Source organism: Oryx dammah, unplaced genomic scaffold (genome assembly GCF_014754425.2).
Source record: "Oryx dammah isolate SB20612 unplaced genomic scaffold, SCBI_Odam_1.1 HiC_scaffold_1, whole genome shotgun sequence".
Lineage (NCBI taxonomy): Eukaryota > Metazoa > Chordata > Mammalia > Artiodactyla > Bovidae > Oryx > Oryx dammah.
Window position 1 is genome coordinate 62,988,668 of NW_024070185.1, and position 19,330 is coordinate 63,007,997.

General features: G+C 37.8%; 1 protein-coding gene across 2 annotated transcripts in view; it reads left to right on the forward strand.

The window, feature by feature from the left end:
• TGFBR1 (transforming growth factor beta receptor 1) overlaps positions 1-19,330 on the forward strand; it is a 70,333-nt gene that overhangs the window by 30,243 nt on the left and 20,760 nt on the right. Inside the window, exons 2-6 of one of the 2 annotated variants that reach the window (XM_040238878.1) lie at positions 2,075-2,314; positions 5,621-5,863; positions 10,863-11,093; positions 16,016-16,183; positions 19,104-19,260. In XM_040238878.1, the coding sequence (XP_040094812.1) occupies positions 2,075-2,314; positions 5,621-5,863; positions 10,863-11,093; positions 16,016-16,183; positions 19,104-19,260 (1,039 nt within the window). The remainder of the gene's footprint in view (positions 1-2,074; positions 2,315-5,620; positions 5,864-10,862; positions 11,094-16,015; positions 16,184-19,103; positions 19,261-19,330) is intronic. The other variant, XM_040238888.1, reaches the window with a different exon arrangement.

The following is a 19,330-nucleotide window of genomic DNA, read 5'->3' on the forward strand; positions in this document are numbered from 1 at the left end:
GTTGAATGACTAATCATGAGTAAACAGGATTCAGAAGAATAATGACAGTCTTCTATGGTGGTGGTTTTAAATTTTTGTGGGTGATAGACCACTTTGTAGTTCTGTTGAAAGCTGTAAACTTTCTCTTTGAAAATGTAAATACATACATTTGGCCTACAGTTTCATAGGATTCGTGTATCCCTGAAGCCAGTCTGTGGATTCCTGGTTCAGAATCCTTCCTTAGGAAATTATACCCAGGGAACCTACAATCACCACCAAATGACTGTCTCTTTCAACAGTCTTTAAATGTTAGAACTTTCTTATACTTTTCTTGAATTATCTTCATGCTTGGGAGGATTTAATTCAAAGAGCTGAACTATCTATGGAGAAAGAAAAGAATTTTTATAATGATTAAGTTAAAACTTTGCTGGTCTTTAAAAATAATAAAGCGTGCTTAATTAAGCCAGCAACCAAGAAGCAGCTGCTAGAGGTGATGCTGATGGTCCCTAAGTTTGGATTTAACAAGTGAGGTGGAGGTCCACATGACCTCCCTCAGGCTTGATGATTTACTAGAAGGACTCATAGGACCCAGAAAAGCTGTTAATACTCATGGTTTTTATTTATTGCAATAGAAAGACATGTATTAAAATCATCAGAAGGAAAAGGGAAGGCACATGGGGCAAAGTCCAGGAGAAACCCAGTGCCAGCTTCCAGATGTCCTCTCCCGGTGCAGCATCATAGGTGTACTCATAACTTAGTGGTCGGGGATGACAGCAGGTGGGAAGTGTTGCCAGTGGAGTTCACTGGAGCCTTGGTGTCCAGGGGCTCAGTCATACAGCACTCTTATGAGAGAGAATATTTCAGGGTGTCAGAGCTCATCTCCCAGGAACTGGCCAAGGACCAGTCCTGAAGACAAGCGTTTCTTGAGGATGTGCAAGGTTTGAGCAGCTTGGACTTGCTGAATGAACCCTTTCCTGCACACCAAATTAGCTGTTCAGAGTAGCTAGTTTTCTCCTGGCCTGCCTGTCTGCCTAGCCACTGTTTCTAGTTACAGTAGACCTCCCTGGTCTCATTGCAAATGGCCATTCTGCAAACCTGGACACTTCCCTTTTCCGATGTGTAATTGGACTCAAGGATATATCTGTGCTTTTCATGCGATCACAGTGATCTCCCATTAATTTCACAGTTTTTTTAATGTTGTGTACCAAGCTTAGTTCTAGATGTGGATTTACAGAATCTGCCCTCAAGAACCTTAGAGTTTCATGAGGGAAAGGAGATAATTCCAGTAAGCAGTGTATGTATGCTTTGGGGAACACTTACCCTTGTTGGCGAGCTTAGTGAAGTTCTGTGTGTATGGGAAGGTGTTGATTATAATTAGAAGACTTCCCTTAAGGAATTACTCTTCAAGTTGAGCCATAAAAATCAAATAGATAAAAGTGGGCATGGAGCAAGTGTTTCTCCAGTTATTTCTATAGCCAGTTGCCTTTGTGGTTGGAGCACATATGTCTTGTTACCTTGCTTATGAGAAAGTACTCTAATCCTGATTAGAAGATACATGTCTTTTTTGGAGTTTTCACAGGAGAAGGAAATGTCTGGTTCAATACAAATCTATTTCCATTACTCTATTACCATAAGCTTACCCTGAGATTTCCAACCTACAGTGAGGAGGAGGTAGGATTTTCACACTGCATTCCCCAGTGGAGGGAATATATGAATCCCTAATTTTGGACTGATAAGAATAAGTATAACCTTTGTAAATTTCAGTGTACTGCATTTTAAATGGGAGGACAAATGCTTGCCTTGCACAGATAAACTTGCATGTAACAGTTTTTCTCTACTTGGAAGCCAAAAAGTTTTAGGAAAAAAATCTGGGTCCAAATTTCAACATGTTTGACTCCTACATATATGTGCTTCTTAATAGAATTTGGAACTTCTCAGAATAACAAGAGTTTTGTTTTTTGAACAGTGTTAAAAAAAAAACCTGTATAATTATAATCAGGAATGTGTCAATATTAGTACAGACACCATGGAATAATTTAAAACTGTTAACCTTGATAATTTTCTCTGATAGGATCTTTTTTTCTTTTTTTTCCAGCATTACAGTGTTTCTGCCACCTTTGTACAAAAGACAATTTTACTTGTGTCACAGATGGGCTTTGCTTTGTCTCTGTCACAGCGACCACAGACAAAGTTATACATAATAGCATGTGTATAGCTGAAATTGACCTAATTCCACGAGACAGGCCATTTGTATGTGCACCATCTTCAAAAACTGGGTCTACAACATATTGCTGCAGCCAGGACCACTGCAATAAAATAGAACTTCCAACTGTTGGTAAGTTGTATAAGGTTTTTTTCTTGATACTATAAGAAAAGCTCTTAGACTATCCCAGTTTATTCAGTTTAGAGGCAAAAAGTAACTAGTCCATACTAGTAGAGTCATGAGTAGCCAAAATTCTTACTCCTGGGTGTGTGTTGCTTGAGAAGGCAGTACCAAGACAGACTTTCTCTGAGGTCTGTTGTGCCTAAAAGGGTAGAGAATCCTGATACAGGCCACCACAGCAGTATATCCTGAGAGTGTCCCTGCTTGTATAATGCTCCAGCTTTTGAAAGCAGTCAGTAATGGACGGGGAATGGAGAGCAGCACTCAACAATCCAGACGCCTTCACTTTGTAATTTCACCTTGCTTTATGATCTTTATGTATAACTTGTTACATATGATTTCTAGGTTTTTGGTCCTTCACCATAGTTTACATTTTAAAATGTCCTAGGAGAGCCAGAAATTTGAAAATTTCATAAACAGTTAGGATTAGATTAAAGATTCTGGTTAAAGATGTTGGTCTGAGCTCATGTATTTAACTCTGCTGTCACTTTTCCCTGGTGGGCTCCCTGGTGGCTCAGATGGTAAAGAATCTGCCTGCAGGGTGGGATTCCCAGGTTCGATCCCTAGGTTGAGAAGATCCCCTGGTGAAGGAACTGGCAATCCACTCCAGTCTTCTGGCCTGGAGAATCCCATGGACAGAGGAGCCTGGCAGACCATGAGGTCACAAGGAATCAGACATGACTGAGCGACTACATGATGTGATGTGATGACCTGTCACTTTTCCCAAATACCTACTATAATAAAGGAATACAAAAACGAGGAAAAGCTATATTAATGCTAGGAGAATTAATGGAAGAAGTACCACCTACATGCATGCAGAGTTGTCATCCTCTGCAGTCATATATGCATGTACCCTGCAGTTTATAGTGCAGATGCTAATTGTCTAGTGAAGAATTGACTAACTATAGGAAAAGAAGTAGGGGAAAGAACTTCTTGCAGAATCCCACCAATACTTTAAGCTGAGAGGCTGGGCATGCGACTAGGCTACAGGGGCAGACTCTCTCTCTCTCTCTTTTTTAATATAAATTTATTTATTTTAATTGGAGGCTAGTTACTTTACAATATTGTATTGGTTTTGCCATACATTGACATGAATCCACGGGCGTACATGTGTTCCCCATCCTGAACCCCTCTTCCCACTTCCCTCCCCATCCCATCCTTCTGGATCATCCCAGTGTACCCACCCCGAGCACCCTGTATCATGCATCGCACCTGGACTGGCGATTCATTTCACATATGATAATATACGTTTCAATGCCATTCTCCCAGGGGTAGACTCTCAATTCTCCTTTAGGAAGCACGGCTTTCATTGCTCAGAGGGACAGACCCCAGTGCTCAGTTTCCACTCAGAGTTGGTCTAGGCATCATACTAGTTAAAAGTAGAAAACTGCTGGAGCTCAGAATAAAAGGGCCAGTCCTGCCAGTTATAGAAGGCAGGTAGTCTTCCACCTAGTTCACCTGATGACAGCAAAGTAAAACCAGATCTTCAACATAAAGAAGGTCCTTGTGGCAAAGCTCTGTCAGACTGTACTATATAACTTTTATATAGTTACTTGCAACTCTAATATGACGAAGAGAATAATAATTTTGGAATTTCCCATTTTTGTTGTTTGAAATATCAGAATGGAGACTCATAAAACCTTATGAAGAACTTAGTTTATTTCTAAGGCGAAAATACACAGATCCCTTATTCCCAGGTCCCTGATAATGAGACAGCAAATGATTTTATCAAATGGAAAGATTCCATGGTTTAAAAGAAGTGAACTGAACTGGATAAATGAGAGTACATGTCATCCTATGAAACAGACTTACCATATGATAGGGAAGAACTTTCAGAGAGTCCAAGGTCTGTTGTCAGGTGTTCACAGTGACATGAGAACATTTCACAGTTGTTAAAGATTGCTTTCAGATGAAAAGCTCAATTGATAAATTATTTAAAAAAATGCAGTATTGAAAGTGAACAGCAGACTGGATACTATAATTTTATAATCAAGTGTGAGACAAGCTTAAGGCAAGACAAGCTTGAGAAACTGTGTTACAATTCAGAAAAAAGACAGTTGGTGAGCAAATTAAGAGATATAGAGGACAGATCTAGGTGATCCAGTGTGCTTACTGTAAAACCAGAAAAAGGCAAAAGGATGGACAGAAGAGAGAATACTATGTAAAATTAATGAAGACTTACTTAACCAAATATATATAATGAAAAATCCATCAATTTTCAAGAATAAAGGAAAACTGTGTACACATTCAGCACAAGTGAACACTGGTTACCTGTAAAAGGAAAAAGTTCAAATTATTTTGCTTAAAAAAAAAAATACCAGAAGGCAATGAAATATCATATGTTGCTTGTTACCCAAAATTCTTTAGATGAGCCAAGATTTTTCATATGTAAAGGCAATAGCTAACTTTAGATAATCAAGTATTCAATGTGTACGCACTCATGTACTCCTGAAAGATAGGATTCGTTCTAAGAAATCAGTCCAATAAAGATCTCAACATGATAAAGATGTGATGTGAAGGAAATGGTGGTGGGCCATGAACCAGTAAGTGTCAGAATGAATGCCTAAATAGTCATAATTAATGTGTTTCTGAAGCAATGCAAATTGTTAATTGTTAAATTATTAAAAAAATGATCTTGAATTAAAAGTCTCAGTGATTAAAATAAACTGGAAAGTATACATGTGCAAACTATATTTAAAAAACAGGGTATATTTTTGCATGGAAAAAAAATTGGTGGAGGTATATAGATACACAGAACATGCAAAGATGAATTTTAGGGGGATTGTGAGGCTGTAGATAAATTTAACTTTTGCTTATCTGTATTTATACTTCTTAATTTTTTTCTTGCTATGAGCATATAGTGGCCTTGGAATAAGATAAGCCAAACTGCTTTATTAAGAAAAGACAAGACAGTGACTCAAGAAATATTTAATGAGAGTTGTTCCAGATTATTGGTTCTTTTATTAGTAATCTGAGAGTGATGGAAGGCGGGGAGTGGGTGTACAACGTTTGCAGTACCTGGCCTTGTTATTTCGGCTCAAGACTATAGGAAGACTAAGTGGATGTTGACAGAGCTAGTGATCATAAAAGGAGAGCCAGTGGGAGAAGATGAAGTGCTTCACTTGTTATGGGCTTGAGCCCCATGAGCTGCTGTTATGAGGCTGTGACTAATGGTAGTGACCAACTGCAGGAAATGTGGAGGATCAGGAAACTGTGGATGCCGCCTATAGTGTTATTGTGTTGTTTATTTCATTTGAGGCCCTTTTACAGGAAAGCCATCATCTGGCCTTGGTCCTGTTGAACTGGCAGCTGTCATTGCTGGACCAGTCTGCTTTGTCTGTATCTCACTCATGTTGATGGTCTATATCTGCCATAACCGCACTGTCATTCACCATCGAGTGCCAAATGAAGAGGATCCCTCGTTAGATCGCCCTTTTATTTCAGAGGGTACAACGTTAAAAGATTTAATTTACGACATGACAACATCAGGTTCTGGATCAGGTAATGTATTTCTTTCTTTTTCCTAAAATGTCTTTTAAAATTAACTGTATTTATTAGTTGGCTAAGCCAGTTGGCTAAGTTTGTAAAAATTTGGGCTAGCATGAATACTACCCCAGGTTTGAACCTTAATATAGGTCTTTAAGCTAGGTTTATATTCTGACTGTGGCTGGTTTAGGAAGGACAAATTAGAAGTGACTGACTTGTCAACGACATCAGTAAGTCACTTTCACATCTGTGGAAATTTCAAAGCATTCTCACCTTCTCATGACTGTGTAAGATAAAAAGGATAAGGACAGTTATTCTTCTGTAGCTGAGGCTGAAGTTCAGAGATGTTCAAATAATCTGCAATTACCCAGTCTCTTCAGGACTGTTTAGCAGCTTTATTTTTATATTTAAAAGCAGGTATGACAGAGAGTGTTATGACAGACTATGACAGACATAGTTAAAAAAGCTATTTGCTTTTCTAACATGAAATTGCTATCTTTGGCTCAGGCCTAGTTCTTGTTGTTGTTTTTATTAAAGTAATGAGTTTTTTGTCATTTTCTCCCTTAAGAAAATGCCTGACCACCTTTTTATTTAATACAGCTTCATGGATCCATGGCCCTTCTGATATTTGCTTTCCTCAGTTTGTTGATTTATGTGGGATCAGAAATAGATTACCCAATTGCCTGAAGCAAATTAACTTCCAATAAGGGCTAGATTCATAGATACAAAGATTTAAATATATATATGTAATGAAAATTTCACAAATTATATATCAGGTGATTAAAGGAACTTTAAAGCAGAAATTATGACTAGGGGAAGCATATGGCTCGGAAGCATAAAATCACAGATACACAAAAAGTTCACATAATGAAAAATGCTTTATTTCAAGAGAATGAAGGTATATTTTAAGGGATGTATATGTATATATGTTCATTCATTTAAGTATGAACAAACTGATTTCATGACCTGAAGTTTTCTTCTATAGAATTTGACCGTAGATATTCCATGAGTTCTGTCCATAACTACTAGGATGCATACAGGCTTACAAAGGAGCCCACGTCTCTTAAGGCAGCCTTGTAGGGATTCCTGAGACTCCCATGAGGAGGGAGGCAATTAGAAGATGGATTAGAAGGAGTGGCCTTAGTTCTGAAGATGTGACACTGTGGGCAGAAATGGTGGAGGAGTGGCGAGAGATTATTTTACGGCTTCCCTGGGGTTCCCCTTTGATTCTGAGTTAAAGGGTTCTCAAAGAATATCTGGCTCATTCCAGGAGTTATCCTGGAACAAAAAAATATCTTAAGCAAGGACCAAAGTCACAGAAAATTAGGGTGGTTTTAAATCATTTGGAATTAATCCCTTGAACCTGCTCTCTTGTGGCCAAACTTAAACCCAAGGAAATCAAAGCAGCTCACGCCACCTGGCACAGTGTTATGTATCTGGCTTCCTAAAGTATTAAAAGAAATTGCTGTCTGGATGGCAGTTGATTTCTAAATAAGAATATATTTACCTTTTAAGATAGAGATATGAAGTAAAGAATTCTACATTTCTAGATATTTCAGGGACCCAGCTCCATTGTCTGAAAGCTTCTCTCCTTTTTATGCCTCCTTTTACCATGTAAAAACTTGTCTGCATTGTTTTTCAGCTCTGTGGCTTTGGGCAGTTAGCTGATGTCTCATGCTGGAGTTATTTCATCTTTAAAATGAAAATAATGAACCCTGCCTTGTGTACATCATTGAATTTGTTGTGAGATTCAAATGAAACGATACGTTTACATGAAAGCATTTTAAGCGCTTGGTAGATTGTAAAGTTATATCCAAATGACAAGTGTTATTACTCTTATTGAAAAGGTATTTGGGAAAAAAATCTGACATACAATTATGAATTTGCTGCATTTTTACAAAAAAGTTTAGTTTAAGGCCTCTTTCCCTGTCATAGTTTATTCTGTGCTGAATGGCTTCCAGATTTATCCAGACAGAAGCTATCTTCTGTTGAATGATAGCAGAAAAGTGCTTTTCCTCCTATTTATTATAAAGCCTGAATGCCACTTCATGAATGGAACTCATGCCTCTGAGTAAGTCAGATGTCTAGGAATAATACCCTTTTTAGTTCTTTCAGTCATTAAGGAAGAGGTAAAACAACATTTTATGTTATGAATTCAAATGTGTATTACTCAGTACCATATATGAGGAAGGGCCCTATCTCTCTCTTTCAAAGACTGTACTTTTTAACTTAGGAATTGTGGGAGCCAGCAGAGAGCTGGGTTCTGGTACCCGCCTCTAAACTTAAAGCTAACCTATTCCCTGTTGCATGAATCTGAACGGCAGGCTGTGCATGTGCCTATTTTTAAGCGTATGCCTCTAAGCAGTCATCAGATTGAAAAGTGTGTGTGGACATGCACATGGGTGTCTCAGTTTTTGAGAATGTGAATCTCTTAGCCCAGTGTTTATGTCTTGTTCATGCTTATGATCTCTTTAATGTATGCATATTGTTCTGGTCTTATTTCCATTGTTCACTGCATGTGAAGGTGCTTGGACCATGCATTTTTCCCTATTGTAGTTTCCTCTCAAGCAGTTCTAAAAGGTACAGAAGCAGAGAACATTGAGATCTAACTTAGGCCTGCTAATTTTTGTCCTTACAAGAAAACTATTACTTTTTTTTTTTTTTTAATGCTCAGATACTCATGTGGGTTGTGGTAACCAAATACAGAAAATATGATAAATCTTGACTTTCCCTGATAGTCCAGTTGGTAAAGAATCTGCCTGCAATGCAGGAGACCATGGGTTGGAAAGATCCCCTGGAGAAGGAAAAGGCTACTCACTCCAGTATTCTGGCCTAGAGAATTCGCAAAGAGTCGGATATGACCCAGGGAATTTCACACTTGACTTTGAATTCTAGTTCTGCATCTATCAATGGTGAAGGGGAAGACAGACTTTTCCTGGTCCTCTTAGCCTTTCTTGACTGTACCATTTACACCAATCTTGAACGTGTCAGGCGTTTCCAGACTTCCCATTTGCTATTCCCCTTTCTTTTTTATTCCTTGCTGTTCTAACTTCAAGATCACTCTCCTGAAAGGAACCTTTTTTCCCTGTGTGTTTTTAATATTTATTTATTAATACATAAATAAATATAACTCTGGTGGCTCAGATGGTAAAGAATCTGCCTGCAATGCGGGAAATCTGGGTTTGATCCCTAGATCTTGGAGGAGGGCATGGCAACCCACTCCAGTATTCTTGCCTAGACAGTCTCCATGGACAGAGGAGCTACATTCCATGTGGGCTACAGTCCATGCAGTCGCAGAGAGTCACACACAACTGAGTGACTAAGCACAGCACATTTAATTATGGCTGCACTGGGTCTTCACTGCTGCAAGCTGGTTTTCTCTAGTTGCAGCTAGTGGGGCTCCTCTTTATTGTAGTGGCATCTCTTATTGCAAGCACAGGCTCTAGGTGCACGGGCTTCAGTTGTGGTGGCTCATGGGCCTAGCTGCCTAGCAGCATCCGGAATCTTCCTGGACCAGGGGATCAAGCTTGTGTCTCTTGCATTGGCAGGCGGATTCTTAACTGCTGGACCACCAGTAAAGTCCCTGAAATGAACACTTAGGTATACTTTACATCTTTTTAAGTATGTGGTGTGGCCCTGTTCAGAGGCTTTAGTGTCTACTGTATGTACTGTCGGTATGTTAGTGTCTACTGTAAACAACATAATTAGGAATTGGTTATTCATAATACAAATGAGCTCCTTCATTTAATTTCTACAGGTTTATTTTTAACTAGCAGTCTCCTTGTAAAAACAACTGTTTACAATTAGACTGCTAACTACTTTGCAAGAAGTGTGGGGGTGGGGGGCATGGATGGATAGAGCAAGGGAAAGGAAAGACCTATTTGAGAAGCTTAAAGATGAAAATAGACAAAGATTTAATGTTTGTATTTATAAGCATTTCACACTAGAAACCAAAGAGAGCAGATAATTTCATTTACCCTATTGGGTTAATTTGATCTGTAGTAGGCAACTCAATATAGATTACATGTGACACAGATTTATGCACATTAGACTATATAAACAGTGTAGAACATGATGTACACTGATATTTTAATTGTCAGTGCCAGTATAATTTAAGGTGACAGTTCTTAGTCCATGAAATATTAAGTGAATTAGAATACTAAAAAATAGTGTTACTTAAATTTTATAGGTAGTTAAATACTTTTATATAAATGAAGTGTGGTAAAATATTGAAAACTCTGTATGTTATAATCAAGCAAGTTCATTTGGTGAGAAAACTGCCAAGACCTCATCACCAAGGTAAGTTACTTGGCATCATTCTGTAAGATATTAATGTATGGGGAGCCAGTTCCTAGCACAGAAATTAGTAAATTGCTTGTCTGAGATGGTTTTTGTGGTCATTTTTAAAGTTAGACCAGAAGTCACTTCTCTTGTTTCTGGTGTTTACATACTTTTCCCCTCCCATTCTAAAACTTACCAGACTCATCTCTCTGAAACAAGGTTTTAAATCATTTCTTCCCACTTGTGGCCCCTTTTCTGCAGTGTTCACCAGTTCCTCTTTCCCCTGCCGCTCTTCACTGGTCGTCTTGAGCTCAGCGTTCAGTACTCCTCACATTCGGACGCAGCTTCCCTCCTCTTCTGCTGTTTTACTACACACGTCCCCGTTCTGCCTATCTAAGCTGGTTCCCTAAACATGTATCATCCATTTCCTTCCTTCTGCTTTTGCTTGTATATTCTTCCTACCTAAACACCTTACCTTCTCTTCTTCTTTAGTCCTATCCCTTCTGTAAACCCAGTCTAAATTCAGCTTATCTTTTAAAGCCTACCTTGACTCTTAGGCAGGAGTTTCTGGATCCTTTTATTAGTTTCCTTTTTATCATGAATTACTGATTTCGCAAATTTACTCTGTATTTCCTCAGTGAGATTTTAAGTTTCTGGGTCATTCTTTAACACCTATCCTGGTTTAGAAACATACTAATATTTTGTATTGAATACTGTTTATTTTTATCCTTAGGTTTACCATTGCTTGTTCAGAGAACAATTGCGAGAACTATTGTGTTACAAGAAAGTATTGGCAAAGGTCGTTTTGGAGAAGTTTGGCGAGGAAAATGGAGAGGAGAAGAAGTTGCTGTTAAAATATTCTCCTCTAGAGAAGAACGTTCATGGTTCCGTGAAGCAGAGATTTATCAGACTGTCATGTTACGTCACGAAAACATCTTGGGATTTATAGCAGCAGACAATAAAGGTCAGTGACATTTGCTTCTCCTGAGTGTAACAAAATATATTTTAATTCCTTCTACAAATAAGACTATTAAACGCTGTCATATTTGATGAGAAATGGATATTTGTCATATTGATTAGACCTACTAAGTAAAACAATACATTAGAAGCCTTTAGAAATAGGAACTTCTAAAAGATTTTCTTGATTCTTGACATGTTCCTAAACTTCTAATTACTTCATAAAGTATAAAGAGCTATTTAAAAAAACAAAAAATGAAACTATATGCTTTTGTTAATTTGGTTCTGGGAAGTTAGATATTGAATATAATCATAACAGAAAAAAAAAAACCATAAGCTCTAGTTGCCCAGAGTTCTGAGATAGACTAGAGCTCAGATATGTTTCCTTTTAATCTCCTCCTGACCATTAGGGCATTCTAGTATTTCCTAATGAGCTTATTTATAGGGAGAATAAAAATAACTTCTCAAGTGTATTCTGTGTTTAAATTTCTAGGGCTAAATAGATTAGTCTTTTAAGTAAACTCACTTAGAGAATTGGTTTCTCTAAAACCACCTAGATCTTGGTAACCATGTGGATGAACCCTTTCTTGCCTGTGGTACACAGGTGATTGAGGCCAGGGGTTAGATCAGATGCTGAAGCAAGTGAGGAAACCATGTGCATAGACAGTCAGGATGAGCGGTGACTGAAAAGTCACTTCAGACTGTACTTTTTTGGCTTCAGTTGTTATAGCAGTGCCCACAATCCCACCTTTATAGCTTTTGTCAGAGACTTGTATTAAACTCAACTCTCATCATACTTGGCTTTGAATCAAATTTATTCCCCAGCATTGCTATTTGGTTTTTTAGAAAAATGCTTTCATTCTTTTTTAAAGGCCATAACCATAGTCATATTTTTATTCTTCTCCCTTCCCATTTTCTTCAACAATATTTATTTCTTCAAAATGTTAATAGTGTTTAACCTTAGTTGATGTTCATGGGTGATTTTGATTTTTCTTGTGGTTTCTCTGTATTTTCAAATTTATTTACAATGAACATTACTTGTTTTTTTAAACTTTTATTTATAGAAAATCTCCAGTATACACAGAAGTAGAGAATAGGATAGTGGATTCCCATTACCCAGCTTCAAAAATTATCAGCTCATTGCAAATCATACTTGAGTTCTGATTCCATCTACTCTGCCCCTTTGAATTATTTGAAGCTAATCCCAGCAATACATCTTTTCACTATTAATATTTCAGTTTGCATCTTTAGATTATAGGGAATCTTTTTTATGAAACATAACCATACCACCATTATCAATTTAAAGGATGCCATCAAATATCTAGTCCGTTTCATATTTCTGCAATTGTCTACTTATTGGTTATTCACTTTAGGATCCACTGCATTTGGTTGATATTTATCTTAAATCCTTTAAAAACACTAGGGTTTTTAAAAACACTAACACTAGGGTGCCCCCCCCCCCAATTTTTTTCCTTCTTGCAGTTTATTTGTTAAAGAAACTGGATTGTTTCTCCCATAGACCTTATCATCTTCTAGATTTGTTAATTGAATTCGTACAGTATCTCTAAACTTGCTCCTTGTATAATTTGAAAACTGGTGGTTAAAATTAGAAACTGAATCTGATTATTTTATTGGTTTTCTGACTGAAAATATTATATACTTTCTACATATTGTATTCTTTCTATTGCACCTCATCAGGAGGCATATATAATGTGATTATCTACTTTCTGTGACCTAGAGGTGATGATGGATGTAAGCAGCTGTTACCAATAGATACTACCAATTTGATACTATTTAAAAACAAAACAAATAAAACTAGTACTTATAGTCTGACCAAGTCCTTAGTTTTCATTTTCTTCTCTCTTAGACACCATTTTTCTTCTTCCCCAATGCTTTAAAACAGTCTTTATTATTAATATATTCTGTGACTATGGAGGTTTTTAAAAGTTTTTTTTATTGAGGGATAATTGCTTTACAGAATTTTGTTTTCTGTCAAACCTCAACATGAATCAGTCACAGGTATACATATATCCCCTCCCTTTTGAACCTCCCTCCCCATCCCACCCCTCTAGATTGATACAGAGCCGTTTGCGTTTCCAGAGCCATACAGCAAATTCCCATTGGCTATCTATCTTACATATGGTAATAGAAGTTTCCATGTTACTCTTTCCATACATCTCACCCTCTCCTTCCCTCTCCCCATGTCCATAAGTCTATTCTGTTTCTCAATTGTTGCCCTATAAATAAATTCTTCAGTACCATTTTCTAGATTCTGTATATATGCATTAGAATATGATCTTTTCTCTGACTCACTTCACTCTGTATAATAGGTTTTAGGTTTATCCACCTCATCAGAACTGACTCAAATGCATTCCTTTTTATGGCTGAGTAATATTCCATTGTGTATATGTGCCACAACTTCATCTGTTCATCTGTTGATGGACATCTAGGTTGCTTCCATGTTCTAGCTATTATAAATAGTGCTGTAGTGAGCAATGGGATACATGTGTCTTTCAGTTTTGGTTTCCTCAGCCTATATGCCTAGGAGTGGGATTGCTGGGTCATATGGTGGTTTTATTTTTAGTTTTTTAAGGAATCCCATACCGTCTTCATAGTGCCTGTATCAATTTACATTCCCACCAACAGTGCAAGAGTGTTCCCTTTTCTCCACACCCTCTCCAGCATTTACTGTTTGTAGACTTTTTGATGATGGCCATTCTGACTGGTGTGAGGTGATACCTCATTGTAGTTTTGATCTGCATTTCTCTGATAATGAGTGATGTTGAGCATCTTTTCACGTTTGTTAGCCATCTGTATGTCTTCTTTGGAGAAATGTCTGTTTAGGTCTTTTTCCCACTTTCTGATTGATTGGGTGAGTTTATTTCTTAATAGGTGCTTTTGTTTTCTGAAACCCTTCTTAACTCATATGAAGGCTCTAATTCTACAAATAGGTAATTTCGCCCTCAAAGAACTCGCCCACATTTTTGGTTTCAAATTCAGTGGTGGCAGTGACTTTAAAAACTGCAGTTTGAGGCTCTTACCAGACCCAGCATGTTTTAGGCTTGTTCTAAGTTGTTAACGTGCTGACTGACAAAACACGCTCCTGCTAACTCTGCCCTGAGCTCTTCTCTTTCGCTCAAGCAGCAGCCAAGCTAGTGCTGTCACCTAGTGGTCACCGTGGGAATTGGGGGGCTCGTCCTGCTCTCTCTTCTCTGTCAGGGTCAATGGACTCTGCCTAGAATCTAGGTCTGCCCCTCCCCCACCACATTCACCTCCAGCCCCCTATTCCCTTTTCCTTTATTTTCCTCCTAATTTAGTTAATTCCAACTCAGACAACCCTTTATGTGGGCATAGCCTCTAGTATATCCTTCCACCTCTCTTGTCAATTACCTTAGAAAATCTCCCAGTCTTCCATCTTCCTGTGTTCCGAATTTATTTCTTGTTGTGAACCTTCCAGAATTCAGCTATGGTTAATCGTGCAGATGTACTTAGTGATATACCTGTATCAGGGAAAAGGAAAGGCACAAGTTTGAACAGAATCAGTTTATAAAGTTTATGAATGAATTTATAAAGAACTAGTATCATGAATATCTAAATCCTTGCAAAAATACTCAGCAACCTCCTCCAGAATCTTCTGAAAACATTTCATTCTTTAATTTCTTCTAATCAGAGTTGCTTTCTTTCAGGTAACAACCTTCAAAATAAAATGTTTTATGTCACTTTGAGTTTCTTTCGTTTTATAACTAACAGGGAAGGAAATAGCACATTTTAGTTCTTGTGTGCCATGCTAAATGCTTTTTAAAAACCTGTTATCTTATTTTTAAAATCATCTTTGTGGTCTTGAAAAGTTAAGGTATTCTTGTAGTGTAAAAGAGGAAACAAAGGCTCACTGGTTAAGAAGTTTCTTAACCAGTCTAAGGTCACTTAGTAACAGCCAGGCCCTGGATTCCAACCCAGGTCAGAATGACTCCAAGTAAAGCATCTTTTACTGAAATGCCCTGCCTCCTAGTATTGTTGTAATACTGCTTTGCTATCATGATTTTGTGACATATATGGTTCTCCAGCTACTTCTAGGTTAAATGGACTTTTGTGGACCAGCCTAGCCTAGAAGCCCAGCCACAACCTTTACATGGTTCCTGAGGGAAAATACATTTTCATTTCACATATTGGTTTACAGTTAATAGAACTTTTGAAAAAAGGCACATTCTTAGCTAGTGAGGTTTAAAACTACCTTGTGTAAAATTAAATTCAGTCCCAGCCTTTTCCCCTCCTGACATTTTTAGTTTCTATCTCAGCTGCCCCATGTGTCAGTGATACTACTGTTTTTATAGTTTTCTAAGCTGGAAACCTTGGAATTGTAATAATCTTACTTGGCTTCTTGTTGAACTGTATATACAGTTTGTCATTAAAGCTTGCATTTCTCATTTAAGGTCACGTTTGGTTTGTCCCATAATATTCCATTCCCACTGTGGCTGTGCTAGGTTCCAGGTATTTCTCTTCTTCCTCCTCCCTTGCTTCTCTCCCAGCTTCCAGGAACAATCACTGAGCACCTCACCTGGACCAGGCATTGTTCTGTGTATTAAGCAGTCCCATCCCTGCTACTGTTCGTGTGGCACTATGATTTCTTTGTCTTTACACTATGATTTCTTTGTCTCTTGAATGGACTAGTTGTCCTTGCCTCAATCTCAAGGATAGGGGACTTAATTTAAGGACCTAAAGGATATAAACATAAACGTATAAGAAAACTGAAAATAAATGAAAATATATGAACAAGAAAAACAAGAAAATATGAAAGAAATCTATGCAAATGTAAGGTACCAACGTGTTGCAGTTGTGTGATTCAGGACTGAGTAAAAAGTGATAATGTTTGAACAGATAAATCATAAGCGTTATATAGCCTATCTGAAATATTGTTTTTCTATTTGGCAGACAATGGCACATGGACTCAGCTCTGGTTGGTGTCAGATTATCATGAGCACGGATCCCTTTTTGATTATTTGAACAGATACACAGTTACTGTGGAAGGAATGATAAAACTTGCTCTGTCCACAGCAAGTGGACTTGCCCATCTTCACATGGAGATAGTTGGTACCCAAGGTAACTCAAAGCAGTCCTGTTATTTAAGCTTTAAATTCCTATGGGTCTAATGTCTATTCAGAAAATTTTTGCAAGAAGTCAGCCAAAGTGGAAATGTTTAAAATGAGTTTTTATATGAGAATATTTTAACTTTCTATTGAAAATCTAACATAGAGTTAGGAATCTAGGAATTTGATTAGAGATTCTCTAGTTGTTATAACAATACTGATATTTTGGTAAGTTCTTAAAAGTAGTGTTTAGTCTTGTGATTTTGAGGATCTTGATTTCGGAATATATGTATAGTACCAAATGAAATGTGAAGATGCTCTGTAAACATCCAACATGCTACATAAATGTTATCTGACCATCTGATAATTGTGTTTGATCCTAGGATAAAGAGATTGCATGAGTTAATATTGTGCTGTATAAGATATCAGATGCCAGTGTAGTCTCTGCTCTAATGATTATCCACTTGCTAACCCCATTACCAGCTTTACTATATACGTCACACATGCTGTTTTAGTAGTTCAGTCAGCCCCGTCTTTGCAAAATCAATTGTTGATTATAATAGCTTTATTGAGTTATAATTCATACTATGTCACATACAATAAACTGGAAAATTCTGAAAAAGATGGGAATACCAGACCACCTTACCTATTTCCCTAGAAGCCTGTATGCAGATAAAGAAGCAACAGTTAGAACTGGACATGAAACAAAATAGACTTCAAAAACAACAGGTTCAAAATTGGGAAAGGAGTACAGCAAGGCTATATATTGTCACCCTGCTTATTAATATGCAGAATACATCATGTGAGATACCAGGCTGGGTGAATCACAGCTGGAATCAAGACTACTAGAAGAAATATCAACAACCTCAGAATGATGGTAATGATAGAAACTGAAGAGTAACTAAAGAGCCTCTTGATGAAGGTGAAAGACGAGGGTGAAAAACCTGGCTTAAAAGTCAGCATTCAAAAACAGAAGATCATGGCATCCAGTTACATCACTTTATGACAAATAGAAAGGGGAAAAATGAAAGCAGTGACAGATTTTCTTTTCTTGGGCTCCAAAATCACTGTGGACGGTGACTGCAGCCATGAAATTAAGACACTTGCTTCTTGGAAGGAAAGCTATGACAGACCTAGATAGTATATTAAAAAGCAGAGACATCACTCTGCTGAGAGAGGTCTGTGTAGTCAAAGCTGTGTTTTCCAGTAGTCATGTATGAATATGAGAGCTGGACCATAAAGAAGGCTGAGCGCCAAAGAATTGATGGTTTCAATCTGTGGCACTGGAGAAGACTCTTGAGAATTCCTAGGACTGCAAGGAGATCAAACCAGTCAGTCCTAAAAGAAAACCCAGAATATTCATTGGAAGGACTGATGCTGAAGCTCCAATACTTTGGCCACCTGGTACAAAGAGTCAACTCATTGCGAAAGACCCTGGTGCTGGAAAAAATAGAAGGCAAAAGGGAAAGGGGGTGGCAGGGGATGAGATGGTTAGATAGCATCACCAACTCAATGGACATGAGTTTGAGCAAACTCCAGGAGACAGTGAAGGATAGGGGAGCCTGGCCTGCTCTAGTCCATAGGGTCGCAGAGTCAGATATGACTTGGTGACTGAACAACAACAAATTGAGTTGTAATTCACATACTATACAATTTACCCATTTGGTGTACAAATCAGTGGTTTTTAGTATAATCAGTTTTGTATAGCTATCACCACATTTTAAGAACATTTAAGAACATTTTCATCACCTCAAAAGAACCCGGTAGTTCTCAGCAGTCACTCTCCACTTCCCTCTAAACTCTCTAGCCCTAGGCAACCTCTAATTTATTTTCCATATATTGTTCAGTCACTAAGTTATGTCTGACTCTTTATGACCATCTATAGATTTGCTTATTCTGGACATAGCATATGGAATCATTCAATATATATCTTTTATGACTAGCTGCTTTCTCTTAGTATAGGTTCAAGGTTAAATAATGCAGCATTATCAGAAATTCATTCCCTTTTATGTCCAAGCAATATTTCATTATATGGATTTACCACATTTTGGGTATCCATTCATCAGTGATGGACATTTGTTGTTTCCACATTGGGTTATTATGAATAATGCTGCTATGAACGTTGATGTACAAGTTTTAGTGTGGATACATTTCCATTATCTTGGGTATATGCCTGGAGGTGAAGTTACTGGATCAGACAGTAACTAATGATTTGTGAAACTTGCCAGACTTTTTTTTTTTCCAAAGAGCCTGTACTATTTTATTGTACATTCCCACCAGCAGCCTCTGAGGGTTCCAAGTTTTACACACTGTAATTATTTTATAATAGAGTTTTTCTAGTAGTTAGTATTAAAGGCTACAGTCCATGGGGTCGCTAAGAGTCGGACACGACTGAGTGACTTCCCTTTCACTTTTCACTTTCATGCATTGGAGAAGGAAGTGGCAACCCACTCCAGTGTTCTTGCCTGGAGAATCCCAGGGACGGGGGAGCCTGGTGGGCTGCTGTCTATGGGGTCGCACAGAGTCAGACACAACTGAAGCGACTTAGCAGCAGCAGCAGCAGTATTAAAGGCATTTAATGAATATATTCCAGTTGATAGGCAAAAGAGATCTAGATTTTTGGTTCTTGGATTGGAATATTAGTACCTAGGAATCCTATAAAAAAAAGATTCATAGGGTATCAACAAACTAGTATCTTTAACCTCCTGGTTTTTGAATGTTAGACTCATATATTTTTTAACATCATCTGTTTTCTTTGAAATGTAATTTCATCAACTTTTTGTGCACTGATTCATGTAAGTTGGTTTAGTAAGGGCCCAGGTATTGCAGTGATGGGGATGAAATGCTTTTGACACTGGGATGGGAGGACCTAGGTGAGATTTGTGATTGGTATTACCCTTTAAGCAACCATGTTTAACTTTCTTTTTCTTTAGGAAAACCAGCCATAGCTCATAGGGATTTGAAATCAAAGAATATCTTGGTAAAGAAGAATGGAACTTGCTGTATTGCAGATTTAGGACTGGCAGTAAGGCATGATTCAGCCACAGATACAATTGACATTGCTCCAAACCACAGAGTGGGAACAAAAAGGTATACTTATCACAGAGTGAACACAGTTATTTTTATGTTCTGAAGTTGACTTCTTTTCGTTCTCATTTCT